The sequence below is a fragment of the Chenopodium album genome, chromosome 5 (genome assembly GCF_948465745.1).
Source record: "Chenopodium album chromosome 5, dcCheAlbu1.1, whole genome shotgun sequence".
NCBI lineage: Eukaryota > Viridiplantae > Streptophyta > Magnoliopsida > Caryophyllales > Amaranthaceae > Chenopodium > Chenopodium album.
The window spans coordinates 37,052,657-37,072,661 of record NC_137838.1 but is presented as its reverse complement, the minus strand read 5'-3'; the positions used below and the strand labels follow the sequence as shown (position 1 = coordinate 37,072,661).

At 41.6% G+C, this 20,005-nt stretch overlaps 1 protein-coding gene across 1 annotated transcript in view; it reads right to left on the bottom strand.

Annotated features, from left to right (window-relative positions):
• Window positions 1-12,397: 12,397 nt before the first annotated feature.
• Window positions 12,398-20,005, bottom strand: part of LOC145632831 (O-fucosyltransferase 28-like) — an 80,772-nt gene continuing 73,164 nt past the window's right edge. Inside the window, exons 3-4 of the mRNA XM_081685164.1 lie at window positions 12,969-13,059; window positions 12,398-12,438 (exon numbers count right to left, since the gene is read on the bottom strand). Coding sequence (XP_081541290.1) covers window positions 12,398-12,438; window positions 12,969-13,059 — 132 coding nt within the window. The remainder of the gene's footprint in view (window positions 12,439-12,968; window positions 13,060-20,005) is intronic.

The following is a 20,005-nucleotide window of genomic DNA, read 5'->3' as shown; positions in this document are numbered from 1 at the left end:
AGTGCCATACCACCAGATTTCACTTCACAACAACGTCGAAAATTCAAGCACGAGGCCAAGAGATACATTTGGGATGATCCCATTTTATTGAAAAGAGGGGTCGATGGTTTGTTGAGGAGATGCGTCCCCAACGACGAGGTTCAAAGTGTTCTCCATATGTGCCACTCTTCTCCTTGTGGTGGGCATATGAGTGCTCAAAAGACCGCCTCAAAGGTCCTTCAATCTATGCTCTTTTGGCCTTCTCTATTTAAGGATGCGTGGATATTTGTCAAAACTTGTGATAGATGTCAACGGATGGGGAATATTTCTAGAAGGGATGAAATGCCGCAAAATCCCATCCTTGAGCTTGAAGTTTTTGATGTGTGGGCTATAGACTTTATGGGCCCTTTCATTTCTTCACATGGGAACAAGTATATTTTGGTCGCCGTTGACTATGTGTCTAAGTGGGCGGAGGCCGTGGCTTCTCCAACGAATTACTCTAAGGTGGTGGTCAACCTTTTCAAAAAGGTGATCTTCCCGAGATTTGGTGTCCCAAGAGCAATAATTAGTGATGGGGGATCGCATTTCAAGCACCACACCTTCGTTCGACTACTTGATAAATATGGGGTTTCTCACAAGCGAGGGCTTGCATACCACCCTCAAACGAGTGGCCAAGCGGAGGTCACCAATAGAGAGCTCAAGGTGATTTTGGAGAAGACGGTTGCTAGGACAAGGAAGGATTGGTCCTCCAAACTTATTGATTCACTATGGGCTTATAGGACCGCCTTCAAAACTCCAATAGGGACCACTCCCTACAAGCTTGTCTATGGGAAAAATTGTCATTTGCCCGTGGAGATGGAGCATCGAACGCATTGGGCAATCAAGCAAATCAACTTTGATCTCCATAGTGCGGGTGAGCAAAGGCTTCTAGAGCTACATGAGTTAGAGGAGTTGAGGATGAATGCCTACGATAGCGCAAGCATGTATAAGGCGCGGACTAAGGCTTGGCACGATGCTCAAATTGTCAAGAAGGAATTCGTCAAAGGCCAAAAAGTCCTCCTATTCAACTCCCGCTTGAAGCTTTTCCCGGGCAAACTTAGGTCAAGATGGAGTGGGTCGTACATTGTCACGGAAGTGTTTCCTTATGGAGCCTACGAAATTTCCCAAGACGGCCACTCCCCTTTCAAAGTCAACGGTCACCGTCTCAAGCCCTATCATGAAGGATTCCCAAGTGATGAACCAGTTTCTGTGACACTTCTTGATGTGCATCGTCAATTCGACCCTCCTTGATCAACTCAAGGAACGTCGAGCTAACGACGTTAACCAAATGCGCTTCCGGGAGGCAACCCGAGTTTCTAACCCTTTTATACTTTTTCTTTTAATGTTGCTTCTATTTTTCCATCTACGACTTTGGATTGTTTGGATTTTTGGGTTTTGATTGTGCTTGGGCTTTAGATATACTTTGCATCTAGCATGATTGTAATGTGTTTAGATGTGTGTTAAAGGACTATTTTTACTTGCGTGATTCTTTATGGAAGTTTGGCCGAACCACTTCATGTTCGGCCACTGTAGCAATTTCAAGGATTTATGGCAACATTCTGCCAAAAACAAAAATATTGACTTCTGGCAGAAGGTTCGACCAAACCCATGGGAGGTTCGACCGAACTTATACTGTAGTGCGGCCGAACTTCCCTGGTTCGGTCACTCCTTAATTTTTAGAAATTTCCAGCAACTTTCTGCCAGAATCTGAAAATTTGCAGTTCCAGCATAGGTTCGACCGAACCCAAGTATGGTTCGACCGAACTTAATTCGTAGTGCGGCCGAACTTCTCTGGGTTCGGTCACTCCTCTCTTTTTGCGATTTTGCTGGAACTTTCTGCCCGGATTTTAAAAACTAGAGTTTTGGCAATGGTTCGACCGAACCAAAGGGGAGTTCGGCCGAACTGTTGTTGTGGTTCGACCGAACATACCCTCGGTTCGGCCGAACCTATCTTCAGAATCGAAAAAAAAATGCTGCCATGTTTTCTATTTTGCTGCATTTTCGTGAATATCACTTCCATATTTGTCACCTACCCCATTCTTCTCCTTCTCACTCTAAACCTCCATTGCACCTCCCCTTACAACCTCAAATCTCCATCAAAATCACTCCAATCTTCATCCTTTCTCACTTATTTTCCATCCTTCACTCAACTTTTGCAATCTCTACCAAAAATTCCTACCAAACAAACCCATCTTTCCATTTTCCCCAATTTCAAGGGTTTAAGTGCTTCGGTGTTTTTGGGTTTTTACTTCCTTCCAATCAATTGTGGTATGTTTGTTATAGCTTTTGCAAGTTTATTTCTTTAATTTCTTATAGTTTTACCATGTTTTACATATTTAAGTGTGAATTATGGTATTCTTGAAATTATTAGTAATGACTTGTTTATTTCATGTGGTTCTTTGGATTGACTTGTTGCAATTGATTGGTTGTTCATAGTAGAACATGTTCTTATGATGATTATGCATGTTTATCTTGGTTTTATTTTGATCTCAATGTAATTGAGTGTTGATTTCATACTAGGGTATTCATGTTACCATTTTATGATTGAGAAACGCATGAGTTGGATGTTATTGGAGATTGTTATTCATGGTTTTGGCTTGATTTTGATGGTTTGATGATTGGATATCATGAAAATAAGGGGACATCATGCCAAATTTCCCTTAGACCTTGTTAGGACTAATTTAGGAATGACATAGGAATCCTTATTCAAACCTTGGTCAAAATGTATTCATGCGTGCCTTGAATTGTATACTCTCAAGCATACACTTTTACCTTGGTTAAGTACTTGGCTTCTTATGTCATTTCCTATCAATTTGTTCTAATGATATGCTCTTGGTGAATTTGTAGAACCACGATGTTCGGCAAGGGAAAAGGAAAGTCAAAGAGGAAGAGGGTGGGAGAATCCTCAGCAACGCAATTCCCACCTCCTCCCGGCATCAACGATCATGGCATTATTGCTCCGGACGAGCAATTTTGGCCTATATATGCATCACTCATCAAGCGTCCGATTAGGTCCACAAGGTTCTTTTGCCCTCAAACTTTGAGGAAGCTGGGAATATTGGATGAGGTGACTAGGTTGGCTCAAAACTTTGGTTGGGGCGACTTTATCCACCTCCACGCTCATACTTACGAGCGTGTGACCTTGGAATTCCTTGCCTCCCTCCGCAAGGAAGTTTTTGAGCCGGAAGATGTCGATGAGGATCCTCAACTCATTATACACTTTAGGATGTTCAACGAGGATCACTCTCTAACGGAGAGTGATCTAAATGAGATCTTCTTTTGGCACGCCACTGGCCTTGATCACCCGTCTGAAATGACCTCCTCCCATCGCATTCCTTACAACGAGCAAGAGTGGTGGAGGAGCATCACAAACAAGGATAGGTTCCAAACTAATACCTCAAAGGTCAACAACATCATCCATTTAGCCTTGAGGTATTTTGTACGGCTTCTACAATACGCCGTGTTCTTCAAAGCCAACCTCGGCTCCATGGTAAAAGACGAGGTCGCTTGCCTATTCTTGGCCGACAATCCTCAACGGCTAAAATTCTAATGTTCCTCCACCTTTATCCAACGGCTCTTGGATACTAGGGACAACCGTCTAGGTGATGAGATATTTATGGGTGGCATGATTACTATCATTGCTCTCTCTTTGAAGGGTGGAGCATACAAGGACCAAATTGAATTCCCTCCCTATGCTCTATCCATAAGCGCCCTCCGTCACAGCCGCTTCCTCAATTTCACTACTAGCAAGCGTCGTTTTATCCTCCTGGTCGATAGGGAGATCGAATGGTGTATCCTCCCGGACCCCGACCTCACTACGGTGGACCACTCCGCTCCTCTCAAATGGAAGATCCCTCAGCAAATCATCCCCAATGAGCTGAGGCGAACTAGAGCCCGGGGTGGAGCTCCTCAACCTCCACCGGTCCTCCATCAAGAGCAAATCAATCCCCCCCTTAGCGGGGGAGGTGAGGCATCTTCTTCTTCTTCCTTTCCTCCTTTTGATTTCAATGCCCTTCGTAGTACCCTCGATGATATTCGTCGAGACAATCAAGCTTCCATTGAGCAATGGGGGTACTACGCGAGGACAAATTATGACAATCTTGTGCAAGCGGGCATTCAAGCGCCCTATGTGAACTACCCTTACCACCCTCCTCAAGAGGGTCCGGTCAATCATTGGGGACCCTATGATCCTCAAAACCCCACCCCCCCTTGCTACGCCTATTGGGAAGGTCCCATCGACCCTACCCAACGCGTTGGCACCCCCCCATACGACCCCTATCGTCCGGGTGGGTGTGATCCGGCTTATGACCCGGCTTCCGCATCCACCCCCGCTCCTTTTGATGGTGGTTGGGGTGCCCAAGGGTGGCCCTATGAGCACTTTAACCAACCCTTCCACCCTTTCATGGATACTCCCGGGTTTGATCCTAACAACCCCCCTCAACCTAGGGGGCGAGGAGATGATAACCAGTGATGCTGTGGGAAATCTTCCCTTTCCCCCCGATCTTCTCACTTGTCACTTTTGCTCGGGACGAGCAAAGGAATAGCGTGGGGGAGGATGTCCTTTTGGTTGGTTGAAGTGTACATAAGAAGGTAGAGTGGTAGGGTAGTTGCTTGCACATGAGGAGGATAGTGAGGATAGTGGCTTTGTGGTATTGTTGTGGCGTTGTGGCGGTGGTGATGATGTTGGTGATGTTGTGATGGTGATGTGATGAGATGGTGATGTTTTATGATTATTGATGTGATGATGATGATGATGTTTTATGGTTATTTTTGCTGATTTATGATGATTTTCTTTGATGATCCCCGAGTCTTTGTAGGTGGAGATGCTCCCGAAAAGAAAAAAAAAATCCAAATTTCCCGAAACTCCAAATCCCCTTAATCCAAACTTTGTAGATAGCTTTTTATTAATTTTTCTTCTTTTTGTTTGATTCTTTAGTCTTTTTCTTTGTTTTCTAACCTTTTCTTGTTTTGTTGTAGTTTCTTTTGTTTGGCTCACCTTTATTGAAGCTTGAAGCGGAGATGTAGGACGTTAAGGAGCAACACTAGCTCCCTTGGTGAGATTGGATATTTTACCTTGTCTTATATTTCAAGCGGCATTCGGTGAGACCTTTCCTCTCTTTCTTTTCCTTTTTTTCTTTGAGTGCTTAGTTTAGGTCTAGTTTAGGAAGAGTTGAATGGTTCGAGGTTGATTGATTTTGGTTCCAAGGAACCTGGGATCGTTGATGTTGATATCAACGATCACTTGTATGTCGATTGGGATTTATTTGATTTACATGCCTCGATTATGAACCTTTTTAATTTCTTCCTCCCTTTTGTGTGTTTTTCTTGTTCTCTCTTGTGTAACGAGCATGACTAAGACAAGTTGAGACACTTTTGATGTGGATTTGCTCATTCATTTGGATTCAAGAATTTATGTGCCTTTTTGATGACATGGCTTTGAATGCTTACCTTCCTAGTTGATGAGGGTTTACACAGTTTAAGAATTCTTAAGGTTGAATTAGACACATTGTAAGCTAAGGTAGCCCGGTTTAGAACTCTTGATGACGTTTGAACCCCTTAGTTCACGGGAAAGTGGTAAGATGGTGTTGCTCTCCGTAGTGAATAGGATTCCCTTGGTTGGTATTTGCTTATTTTTATCCCGTGTGAGCGTCATTTGTTCTAGCCTTCATCACTCTTGTGAGCGGCGTTTTGGATCCTTAACTATGCATGTCTTAATCTTTGTGTTGGTAGTTAGCTCCCGAGATCGTGACCAAACAACTTTAAAGGAGGAAGAGGGCATTTCTTCTCATTTTTATTTGTTTTCTTTGTGTTTTGTTACAAATTTGGTATTCATTTTTACATCCACCCACTTGCTAACCAACTTGGGCCTCATTCCCCTTTCTTGATCTAGCCATATTACAAACCTATCGGCCTATGTTCTACCAACCCTTGTAGTTAGTGAAGCATTGGTTTTTGAGGTACGAATTCGAGAGTGTTGGTTTTAGGGCAAGAAAGTTGTGAATATTGGTTCAAGTGAGATTTTGAAAGTTATTCATGAAAGAAAATATTTGCAAAAAGTTTGTGAGGAAGGATGCAACGTATGAAGTTCAAAAAAAAAAGGGGGAAGGAAGAGGAAGAGGAAATGATGAGAGAAATGAAGTAATGTTATGAAATTTTGTATTGAAGGTTGTAATTTGAATTTAGGTTCAATTCTTAGGTGGTTCTTGAGAGATGGCCACTCTTTTGCTTCACTTAGGATTTGCCACCAAAAATTTTCAAATTAATTCCTAACCTTAACCCTTAGCCATGACATTACAACCCAAGTTAAAACCCTTGGACTTGGAGAAGTGCGGTCAGAGAACGGTGGAGGGAGATAAATTTCAACCCTATGGAAAGAGTGTGCATAGTTGAGATGTCTGGATAACCTCATGACTCCACAATGAATTCTTTTTCCGGTTCCCTCGAGGAACCATGAGGAGCTAACTTGGGGATGATTTGAAGCTAGTGGAGAGAACGCGGACCGTCTTGGTTGGAGCTAGGGCAGAGGATGAAATCATTAGTTCTCTACGCTTAGCTTAGGTTTGTCTCTCTCAACCATGAGCATCTTAGAACGTGTTCCCCCTCTTTGAGTTGAGAAAAGTAAGCATTATTTGATTCATGTCCCTATGTTAGAGTCCATTTGGAGCATTTCCCATCGTGAAACTTGATTGATTTTCTTAACCCTTGTCATATTATGCTTGTTGTGTGTGTTGTCTTTTTGTTTTAGTATTCCTTGCTTGAGGACAAGCAAAAGGCAAGTGTGGGGGATTTTGATGAGTGGCATTTATGCCACTCTTTTATCCTTTTTCTCTAAGGATTCTCCCCTCGTTTGCACTTGTTTGGCCCTCTTTCTAAGCATTTTTACTTAGTTTTGCTTTCTCTTTTCTTTCTCCTTTATCCTCCCTTTTCTTAGTCTTCCCGCTTTGTTCTTACTGTGCTTTTCATGCTTATGCTTTGTAGGAACCATCGAGATTTTCAAGAGGAGGAAGCTAAGCTCAAAGGAGGCTAGAGGAAGCATGATTCAGAAGAGGTTCGGCCGAACCTCCTGATGGTGTGGCCGAACCAAGGTGTGGCCGAACCTGCTCAGTGGTTCGGCCGAACTTCGAGGCAGGGGCAAGATGAAAATCGGCAGTTTTGCAGGAGTGGCCGAACCGCAGGAGTTCGACCAGACCAGGATCAGGGAGGTTCGACCGAACCTACCCATGGTTCGGCCGAACCTACCCTGTAGTCCGGCCGAACCTTCCCATTTGTTTGGTCGGACCTCTCCTTTTGTCAGCTGACTCTGTACGGACTATATAAGCCCCTTTTTTAGAACGTTTTGGGGGATGAACTGAGTTTTTTTTTTTTCTACATTTTTAGCTTAATCTAGAGAGAGAAACTTCATTAGTAGAGAGGGAAAGTGTGGATTTCTATTGATGAACTTGGATATTGAAGAAGGAGCTTGATTGAATCTTTGTAAATCTTCATCTTCAATTAATGAGCAATCTCTTACTCTCTTTCTTTACTTTTGTATCTAGTTTTGTTTGCTTATTTTGATTTTCCTTCTTTGCTTATTGATCATGTTGATGCGTATTGAATTGATGATTGATATTGTCTTCAATATGATTTGTGAGTAGTCACCTAGCCAAGGGTGTGGGGATGGTGTAGTTGTTAATTGATTCATGCTTATGATGTTGGGGTTATGTTAATGGTGATTAAAGTCTTTGTATGCTTGATATTCTTTGGTCTTTCTTGTAAGTGCACATTGTTAGTTGATCAAAGATGAGTCTTTATTAACAAGTAACGGAAGTTGACTTAGTTAAGATTCATTAATATCGATAATTCTTTGTTTGCACCTTCTAATATATGGTTCTAATGTGGAAGCATAGAGGCTATGTTAGGAGGAATCGATTAACCCCGGAAGGCGGTTAGATCGAGCTTTATTTCGATATTCTTGCATGCTTAGTTTACCATTGCTTTGCTTCTGTGTTATTGCATGATCAAGTGACATCTACATCCACCCACTTCCCTTGGTGTTTAGTTATATTGATCTTTAATCATTCTTAATCCTTAGTTTAATCTCTTAGTTATTCATACTTCTTGTCCCGAGATAGCTTAAAGTCTTAAGTAGTGAATGCGGTGTTTATGCATGTCTCCCTGTGGTTCGACCCCTCTATTTACCCTATACACGTATTAGGTTGGTAGAGCGTTATAAATTAATTTGACTTAGGTGTAGTCGCTCAACGACACGATTATTTCCTTGTCATAAACATAATAAAGCAATTTCATGGCATAAAATTTGATAAAAAAAAAAGAATAAAGCAATTTAAGTTTTGAATTTTCAAGAAATTCGTGAACAAACATGTGCAAAATTCTTTAAAACCGGGGTGAGTTTGAAGAAAACTTACACAGATCAGGAAAATGGATGGAGTAAGATTTTATTTGCAACAAATTTGAGCAAATTCGGTTGAGAAACGAGCAAGAACGAGCAAATTAAAGTTCTGAGTGATTCTCGAGCAAAAAAACGAGCAGCAGCAGCGAAAATGAAGAAGAAATGGGTATTTATGGAAAACCCGACTCTAGCGCCAAGCGACAGGCCTTGGCACTAGTCAATAAGGTTTAGCTCCTGGTGCTAGTGCCAGCGTCTGGCGCTACATCCAACTATGCGGCGCTAGCATTATATCAGCGGCGACATATTGTTCAGCCACTCATTGCGGGTTTTCCAACCTCTTGCAATATATTTTGGGTTCCTTGGTACGCTAGTTAGCCCCTCTAAGCAATTTGACATGATTTTAGTAATCGGCTTGATTAGAATTACATAAAGTGATCGACCTGATGAATGATCGTCTCACTTAGCTTAAAGCGCCTAAGCATTGGCTCATCGCAAAGCACCGACATTATGGTTCTCATAGCAAAGAACTAACAAAATGGTTCATAATGGTTCATAATGGTCCAGCAAAAGGAACCGACATACATGTTAAAAATTCAGCAAAAAGCACCGACATATAGGTTCAAAAGCAGCAGAAGCGCCGACGTACTGGCATAGCGGAAGCAAAGTTCAAGCGACCTTTTCAAAGATCGACAAGCGTAGGTCTTCGGTAATTTTCTTTGGAATATAATCGCAACAGATGAGGATATCTTCAAGCGAAGATATCTTCGGCAGCGTTCCCTAGCTTGCAGAGAGTTGTCACAAACAACTGGAGGTGATTTCAAGCGAAGTTGTCTTCGATCGTGTTCCCTGGCTTGCGGAAGATGGTCACAAAATGCTAGAAGGTTGTTTAAAACAAAGCAGTCTTCGATCGGGTTCTCTAGCTTGCAGAAGTCTATCATAGCGGAATTGGAGGCAGTTAGAAGCGTATTAGTCTTCAGGCGACATTCTCTTGCTTGTAGGAGGTCGTCAAAAATATAGAAATACAGCGATGCGGCAGCAAATCGGCTACTTTCAAAGACGTGTGCTTGACGGTGCAAGATACACGTTTCTTAACTCTTTTATCTATTTAACTAACGCTACTTTACCGGTATCGGTGTTACTAGAGTTATTTAGGATCACAGTACGTTCTGAATCATTCTCCGTCCCTATCAATACTTTGACTTTTGTTTTCGAAACTTGCGTTTCTACAAAATCAATCAAAGTGGGGGCTTCAGAAGACACCAATTTGTGTTTCCCAAAAACCAAACCCGGTGATGAGTACCTTTCACGTCAAATCATAATCGAATGAAGTGAAAGTGTAGAAAGTTTAGTGTTGCGGATAGTTTTAATTTCTTTTCTTTTCTCTCTGTTTTTGAAAACCTATTTTAAGAAATAATCCAATCCAGTTTGGTTGGTCCATGTCAAGGGTCCAATAATGGTGTAGTTGGATGGGGCTTGAAAATAGCTTTCCAACGATATATTATAAGCCTAATTCCGATTAATGATGAGGAAGTTATGGCCAAATTACTAAACTGGGCCCGATTTGAGCCTTATATGCGGCCCAATGATCTAAAGGAGGGCTTAATATTGATTTATCATTCCTAATGCAATTAGGAATGGTTTTAGTCTTCTAGATTCTTCTAGAAGGTTCTTTTCATTCCTAATTCAATTAGCATTGATAAATTGACTTTTGTTGACTATTTGGAGTTTTAATTAGAATAAAAGAGTATTTTTAAGGAAAATACGATTTTATCCTCCTCTATGGTCAAATTTTATCTGAACTTAGAAAACGCGTAAAAAATTCGATTAGCGCCTAACGCCAGTCATTAGCGCCTAGCGCCTGGCGCTAACTTCGTTTTTTCACTTCAAAACTCTGATTTGTATTTTTATCTTCTTGGCTGATTTTCTCTATAAATAGCCTCCTAAAACTCCGTTTTCAATCATCTACAATCACAAATTCTTTAATTCTCTTCTATCTCGAAGCTAAAGCTTTCTTTCTCTCTATTTTCTTAACCAACCCCTTTATACAAAATTCCGCATTCACAAGACAAAGAAACACCTAGCCAAGTTCAAAGTTGCCTTCGCCCTAGACGTGAAAGGTTTGATATTTCTGAGGGTTTGGTCCCAAAACTCTCTTTCAGTTATTTAATTTAATTGTGGTTTATTATTTTCCTTGAAGTTACTAACGCGTGTATTTTTTTATTAGAAAGAGGTACGAGGTATGCAAGTAAGTGCTTTAATGGGTTTTATTGATATTGTGATGTAGAAATCACGTCTAGGTTGTTATTATGATTCCTAGCGTCATATTAAGGTGTTTTGATCTTCCTAGCATCAGGTTTAGGGTAACAACTAAAGAATGCTAATATTAAGTATGATTAAAAGTATGATGCCTTTTATATTCTTTCTAATATTTATGATTGTTAGTATCATGTTAGGGCTAAAGCTTTGATTTTTAATATTTAGTGACATGCTAGGGTTTGTTATTAATCTTGTTAGTATCATGCCTAAGATCTTGCTATTATTATGCTTTTACATGATTTTTTTAATTATTATGATTATAATTATTATGATTATTATGTTGCTTGATTATATATTTATTGCTTGGTCACACCTTTTATGCATGTTTAAAGGGAATTTGTACTTGTAATCACGCTTATATAAGATAATTAATAATCTTATTTTGGGTTAATTATGATTATAATTCAAGTAACCGCCAATAATAGTTTTATTTGTGCATTAATATTCAACCAACATAGATCAAACAGGTTTAGGGTAAACCTATTGATTGCATGTTAGTCAGAAAGCGCACATAAATACGATTAGAATAAAGTAGAGCCCTATTATTAGTGTAGGTTCAATCTCTTTTAGGTTGGATTTGTACCTTCATCCCCGGACTACTAGTCATGGTTCAAGACCTATTGCAGTTGACGATCTCCTGGATCGTTAAGGGGTGTAACCTTCACCTCGTGAACGGTTTACAAGTTCCTAAAAATTGTTGGCGACTCTTTTCCTCTATCTTCTTTCCCTTTCGACGCCACCCTGCTTTAGTGTATGATCACAGTGGGATTCAAGTTTGGGGTAATGCTTGAAATATTCCCTACAGCTGTCCTAAGAAAATCATTTTCAATTGCTATATGCCTCAAGGCTAATAAGTCTCTGACATGAAACAATTCCAACTCTCTTTTGTCAGCATTGGTCAAAGAATAAGACCAGTCGCGCAATGTATTATAAAAATTCTGAGACATTATTATTGAAATATGAAATTCTAATTAATTTATGTTTTGTAATTTATGCTTGGAAATACTCAAAATACTCTTTCTATGCGCGCAAACCACACCGCTGCAGAATAAGCGCACGGTGAACCAAAGAGTCCCTCCATCATCCGGCTACGAGGAGTAGTATCCCTACTAGTCCCTATAGCTCTAGTAGCAGAAAAACTCAAAGCAGGACCCGTCCAACTGGAAAACGGCGTAGACTGACTCCAAGAAGTAGGAAGCGTCGGTGGAGGAATCGTCTAAGACACTGGAACTGAAAACAAGCCGGGCACCGGTGGAGGAAGCGCCCTAGACAACGAAACTGAGTATAAACCCTAGTCCACAGGAGTAATGATTAGCTTGAACCCAGGCTGCGAAGTCTAGTAAGATGAAGGTCACTGCCACTCACCTTGGAAGTGCTGGAATGGCTGGGAAGGCTGAGGCTGCTGCCATTAAGTCTCCTGAAGAGGTTGAGAAGACCGAGGCTGCCGCTGAGACTGAGAATGTCGACGAACCTCAGGAGATCGTCTCCCACGACTAGGCTCCCCCTTGTCAAAGCCTCTATGCCTCGAGCGCGAGCGGAACCTTTGTCGCTCCTAAAAGACACAAAATCAAAAGATGTCAATGGTGTAAAAGTGAACATACCTCAAGAACATCGCCTGAACCGCCCCGACAACTCGCACCACGCCGAAGCTTGATGATGCAGTACTTCAAAGCGTCAACCAGCTTCATGAATTCCATCATCTCCAGGTGCGTAAGCTGAGAACAAAGCTAAGAAAAATCAGTAACAAGCGGTATTAAAAAGGATGAATAATGTGAAAAAAAGCTTACCGGCTTAAACACATCAGGCAAAGACTCCTGCGCCTGTCTGAAACCCTCTGGCATTTCAGTAATATGATCCTCAGTAATACCGATCGTCCCTGGGTAGCGGACGGATTGAGGCGGGACCTCAATCTTCCCCACACGGCAAACAGTCGTCTGAAAATACGATCGAATAATCAGATTATTCGACATTTTTAACAGAGACTAGCAATAAAATTCTCAAAACAAATCATATCTAGGGAGACGAGGTGGATGAGCCAAAGAGGGAAGAAAGTCCTGCGAATAATCGCCCTCCATACGCACAAGCTCCTGCCAAGGAAAAGTGTAGAGCTCACCCCTGTTTATCAACTCCCTAAGCAAACGTAAGTCCAGCATCGACTCCGGTGGAGGCAAGGGCACCGCAAAGCGATCATCACTGTGCTGACGAACAACAGGCTCCCCAAGATACCAAGCAAAGCGTCCAGTACCAACAAAAACAGTACAGTACGCAGAAAGCTGCAAGGCCTCGGGAAGATCAGTTATCCCACCCCAAGGCCGATACTCGATCTCAACAGCAACCTGAAAACCATAAAAAGTTGCAATGAACGCCAAAAATAACGTCAAGGTAGAGAATAACATGCTGCAAAAACAATTCTTACTCCAACGGAAGAGGTGCCTCGGCGTAGCAGCCAACGCAACGTAGGAACGGACTCCACTTGTGACTCGCCTCAGTCACCCATAGCTAGCTCCGACAGGGAAGTCATGGACTGCTCCATGACGCCGTCGAGGGGCCAATCCCGAAAATTACTCATAGAACCATAGCTACAATGAAAAGTACTCTCTATGCACATGAGTCAAACAGATTAAAACAAAACAAGAAGAAGAAAGATCGTCATCTCTACGGCTCTCCATAAACCGTAGACAGTGGCAGGGGCCTAGTCATTCAGCTGCATACAGCCATGACGTAGCGACAAGGAAGATCGGCATATCCAAGGCTGACCCAACTAAAGGATCCTATCTCGCCGATCTTGACCAGAGAAGGTAGGTAGGAAACGAGCGCACGCGAACTCGTATCAGGAGAAAGAGTCACGGAAATGAGATTCAAAATGAAGATCCGCACTTGCTGCTCAGGTGATATCTCATCTATGTCAAAGCCATGGGCCAGAACATAAGCCAACTTTGATCGCCCACTCTTAGGACCACCTCGAGGCACCGGCTGAGTCTTGATATTCTGAATGACCGGACCTAACAAATCTGATACCTTAGCCGCCCCCCAAGTAAGGTCACGAATTTGTCGCACGACCCAATCGGTGAAGCATAAACCGCTGATCATGCTAAAATCTAGGGGGGTCACTGTCATCTCCCCCCAAGCAAAGTGAAAAGTGTTGGTAGTATCCTAAAAATACTCCAACAACGCGCGAACGACTGTCGAGCCACAACCCCGGGGGCTGCGAAACCCCACGACCGCCGAATAAAAATCTCCTAAACCAGGAGATTCCCACAAGGCGTTCGTAACAGGATCTCTCGTGATAATCCCGTATAGCCAGGGAACCAAATCTCCAGCTCCGGATCCATGATGGCGAAGCGTGCCATCAACTATGCCGCCAAGTGGACGGTGAGAAACGTGGTCCTCACGGCAGAAAACCCACTCATCTGGCGTCCACGGAGGTGAAATCCACCTGCCCCTACTCGAAGAAGGGCGAGGATCGGTCTCTAGGGCATCGTCACCCATACCCTCAGGAACTATGGGAGTGTCCTCCTGAAAAGCCTAACACCGGCCATGGGTAGAAAGATCGCGATCCCGTTGTCTAGCCATGTTATTAAAAAATATATATATATAAATGCTTAGCATCGTTTCCTAAGTTTTTTAGTTATTTATTCAAAAGCGGCTTAACAGCTACCTCAAGTTGCATTTTCTATTATACGCAAAATTTTACCTCAAGGTTAAAAATTATCAAAATAATGGAATTAGTTCTAATATTTAGTTTCTCCATGACGAACTAATACTATGTTCTCCTAATTGCATGATACTATGTTCTCCATGACAATATAGTACATACACAAGACAAAACACGTTTTAAAATTGCACAAGAACGATAAATCGGCACATCATGGCATATTTTACAAGATCTACAACCAACATATCACAATTTCAAGTGCAAAAGAATAACATGAACAACAAGAAAACCATTTCACGCAAGTAGTATCAAAAAATGGTGATTTGCTCAATTTCTCACCAAAACACACAAACTTGGTCTCAAATTGCTCACAAACACACATATATTCATATATAAGTCCATTCATAGCAAGAATTTTTACATGGAAGCTCAAAATTAAAAACCCCCAATTTGATATTTTAGGGTTTCAAGCAAGTATGGAATTTACAAATAATTTTGAGACAAAGCAAAGGAAACTTACATAGATCCTTGTGAAAAATCAAAATTAAGGAAATTAGGAAAAAAAATTGGAGCGAATTTGGTGGAGATTTGAGCTACAAAAGCTCGAAAAAACCCGCAAAAATGGTGCAGCAACCACCACGACACGGTGGTCTAATGTCGTGGCACGGTGACGCTACCCCGTGTCACGGTGAATCTAGGACGGCGGCAGAGCTCAGGCAGAAGAAACGGCAAGCAGCGGAGCTCAGGCAACAATAGCAACGGCGAGAAAACGGTGAGATAAGTTCTCACGCACCGAGAACAGACACTGTGTCACGGTGATGGGCTTCGTGGCACGGTGGCCGAAGACGCCAAAATAAAAAAAAAATAAAAAAAAAAAGAAGAAAAGGTGAGAACAGAAGGAATTTGAGAACAAAAACTGGCGAAAATAGGAAGCAGGAGCTCAAATTTAAAGACAAAGTGTACCCCGTTCCCGTGCCACGAATCCTGCTACCACGTATAGGCATTCACGCGCGTGGGACGGTGTTTTTATCGTGGCGCGTTGACAATTTCATTAAAAAAAATAAATAAATAAAGGGGTCCCGCGTCATGGGGATTTCCACCGTAAGACGGGTAAATCCACCGTGTCGCGGGATTCATCCCCGTGACGCGGTGCCCTTTTGTTTGTCCTGCACGCTCCTTTCAACCTTCTGACAGTTATTTTAACATCTTTGACCCAGTTGGAACGATTTTTCGCAAATTTTGGTCAGTTATTTTCTCACCGGAATTGCGAGGAAAATTTTAATTGGTATTTAAAGGATATCAAATTTACCGATTTGCCCCTAACAAGCATTAGGGTTGCATTTTAGAAATTTTCAACACGTAACATGGTCGGATAGTCGACTTGAAGGTAAATCATTTGCGGCCCACGTTCAGGGATAATTGAACCATCATACTTGCAAATTTCAGCAATTATATCAGTAGTCGGTTTTCCTCAAGCATGGAATACATTATCGGTGGATTTTTTCTTCAAGTATAGAAAATCGCCAAGTTGGCTTTCCTCAATCATGGAAATCATTATCGGTGGATTTTTCTTCAAGTATAGAAAACCGCCAAGTCGGCTTTCCTCAGCATGGAAAGCATTATCAGTGGATTTCTTCAAGCATAGAAAAACACCAAAATCATATGTCGACTTTCCTCAGGCATGGAAAGTATCATCCGGTAGGTTTCTTCAGGCTTCAAAAGCTACCAAATTCATTAGTCGGTTTTCCTCCGGCATGGAAAGGATTTCAAGAAACGTCATCCGGTGGATTCCTACAAGCATAGGAAGGTGCCAAACTCATTTGTCACCGATACACTGGAGTCATATATGTATTCTATCCCTTTAGTCTTTTATCTGTGGAACTAACATTTTTCTGTAGGTATCGGCGTATCCCTATCGACTACTTTAACTATCGTTTTCGAAACTAACGTTTCTACAAACTCAGTAAAAGTGGAGGCTTCTATAGACACCTAAAAATGTTTCCCCGAAACCAAACCCGATGATGAACAATCTTTCACCGCCATTATTGGTCGGGTTCAGTATTTAATCCCGAGAGTGCTTAAACAATCGTGTTTAATTAAATTCAATTTTTGAATAGTCCATGGATTAGTCTTGATGTTTAGTCAAAGCATAGTTCATTTTTAATTTCAGCCCAAACCTTTTTATTTTATTTTATAATTTTTGCCCAAACCTTTTATTTATTTTATTTTTTAATTATTTTGGCCCAAACCTTTTATTTATTTTATTATTTATTTATTTATTTTGGCCCAATTAATAATAATAAATCAGAAATGGCCCGAAATCATCAATCGGCACTTAAAAATGTTGAACGAAATTAGGGTTAAAAATGAATTTAGACAAAAAAAACGGACTACAGGCTCCCGCGTCACGGCAGCTGTCCATCGTGTCACGGGATCCAATGTCGCGCCACAGTGGGATTCCCCGTAACACGGTGCCTGTGCTATGACACGGGGCAATTTCGTGTATTTTCCAAGTATACCCTTCACGCGTTTTATTCCTCGTACCCTAAATATTTCCCGCGTCACACAGCTATCCACCGTGTCACGGAAATTTGCCCCGTTTGACGGTGCCAGGCACCGTGACACGGTGCCCTCTGCCGTGTCCCGGTGCTATTGTTTAGGGTTTTTATCTTTTTAGGGTTTCCTGTGTTCCCTCAGCACATTTTTTCTATAAATACCCCCTCATTTCTGATGTACGGGGCATCAATTAATTCTCTCTTTTTCTCTCTTCTATACTCTAGCCTAAACACTAGCCTACATTTTCTCTTTCAAAATTCCCTCTTCAAGCACTCCAAAGAGTTCATACTTTACTCGTGGTCCTGTCCATTAGCCAAGGCGTGAAAGGTAGAACTATTTGAGGGTTTGGCCCCAAATCAACTCTATTTAATTTAATTTAATTTAATTGTTTTTTTATTATTTTTCCTTGAATTTACTAACTCTTTATTATTTTATAGTTGCAAGCAAACAGAATCAAAGTAAGAATTATGTTCCTTTTACTTCTATTAATTTTCTAACGATTTTATATTGTTGGATTTATTGTTAAATTGCTTCCAATATTAATGCTTATTTTATGAACACCATATTGCATGCTAAAGGGAATATATAATTGAAAATCACACCTAATAAGATAATTTGGACAACCGGTTTAGGTTCCTTTTAATCTTGTTGTTTAATCAAGTGATCACAAATTTTATAGAATTATATGTTGCATTAATATTCAACCAATTTATCTTAATAATAGTTTGGAGCAAATTGAATCTCTGTTTGTATGCCTTTGAGATCGCAGGAATACTTTTCACTATAAGAATCAAGTAGTGGCCAATACGGGCGAATGTGACTCCATGACTCACTTTGTACCATCATCCCCGATCCTCCTTTTGTGGTTCCGAACCATATGGAGTTAGCAATCTCATGGATTATGAATGGGGTATAACCTTCACGGCTCAATCGTTGTTGCCTTTCGTTGTCCCTTTATCGTGGTTGCCTTAAATGATCCATGAACTGTTTACAAGTTCCTTAAAAGCTTGTTGGCGGCTCCCTACTTTCCTTGTCCCTTATTGTATATTTCAATTCCCACTTCCTATGAGTGCCAAGCATATTCACAACATGCTTAACGTAGGTGCACTTCGAACGACGCCTACAACGCCTGGTTCATTCGGTCATGTAAATTCCTTAACTGGGTTGCGAACATGGTGCTTGTAAAGAAATCCAATGGTACCTGGTGCATGTGTGTAGATTACACTAACTTGAACAAGGCATGTACATAGGACAGTTACCCGCTTCCAAAGCTTGACAGTCTGGTCGACTCTACAGCCGGGCATTACTTGATGAGTTTTGTGGATGCCTACTCCGGCTTCCATCATATACCCCTGTGGAAAAAAGATCAAAAGAATACGGCCTTCGTCACTGATCAGGGGTCATTTTGTTATACAGTGATGTCGTTTGGCTTAAAGAATGCGCCATCTACTTTTAAACGGATGATTAATACAATCTTCATTAATCAAATCGGGAGGAATGTAGAGGCGTATATTGATGACATGATAGTCAAATCCAAGCTATAGACTAAAAACCTTGCTGATCTCCGAGAAACCTTCACCACAATCTGGCGGCATAAGGTCATATTAAATCCTAAAAAATGTGTTTTTGGTGTTGGGTCTGGGAAGTTTCTTGAATTCCTCATTAATAAAATGGGGACAGAGGCTAACCCCGAGAAGTTACAGGCGATGATTGACATGAAGTTACCCCGCTCTATCAAGAAAGCTAAGAGGCTTACCAGTTGTCTGGTTGCGCTTGGGAGATTCCTCAGCCGGTCAAGTGACGAATGCCATTATTTCTTCCAAGAAATTAGGAAGAAGACTAGATTTGAATGGGGAGATGATGCTGAGGCGGCCTTTCAGAAATTAAAAGAACATTTACAATCTTAGCCAAGGCTTGTTAGCCCTCTTCCAAGGGTGACACTGTATATATGTACCTAGCCATCTCAGATCATTCCCTTAGTGCTGTTCTCCTTGTTAAGAGAGACGGTATTCAGCTCCCAATCAAATTCATTATCCATGTTCCTAGAAATGCTGAACTCTGGTACCCCATGGTTGAAAATTTTGGCCTCGCTCTTTACATGGCTGTTAAGAAGTTGAAACCATACTTCTTAGCACATCCTATGGTGATCTATACAGATCAACCCCTCACGCGGCCAATGACAACCCTGGAGTCATCCGGTAAAATGCTCAAATAGGATATTGAAATGTAGAGTCTTGAAATTACCTACAAACCAAGGAAGGGAGTGAAAGGTCAGATATTTGTCGATTTCATTGTCAAAATGACAAGGCCGGTTGCTCCAAAAAACCTTGATCAGGTTTGGAAGGTACATGTAGACAGGTGCTCTACTATGAACGGCTGTGGTGCAGGCATAATCTGTCAATCTCTGGAAGGAGATAAATATGAATTTGCACTACGTTTCAAGTTCCAAGCCTCAAATAATGTGGCAGAATATGAATCCCAACTAGCCAGCATCTGCATGTGTAAGGCAACAAAGGCAACAAAAATTGACGTCTCCGGCTATAATCAAATACTTGCATGCGGTCAAAGCTGAGGCTTGTACACTTGAAGAATTTAATCTAAGTCAAGTGCCAAGGTTTAAGAACAACCAGGTGAATGCTTTGTCATAATTGGCATCCTCCACCTCTTGTGATACGCCTCGGTCGGTCTTACGGAAAGTTATTAAAAAGAGGAGTGTATCTGATGAAGTGCCCGTTGGAGTACTTGACCGAAACTCTACCTGGATGGATGGCATCCGGGCATATCTGACAGACGGCACGCTCTGTGACTCACCCCAGGAGGCTGCCGTACTAAAGAAGCGTGCTGCAAACTTTGTGATAAGGGAAGGAAAACTCTTTAAAGCGGGGTTTTTGAAGCCTCTACTGAAGTGTGTCAACCCAGAAAAGGGGAAAGAATTTCTCAACGAATTGCTTGCGGGATACTGCGCCTCTCAAGCAGGCGACAGATCTTTGGTCGTTAGAGTCAGGCGGCACTATTTCTGGCCCACTCTTGAGTCAGATGCCATGGAGTTTGTTAAAAAATGTGACAAGTGT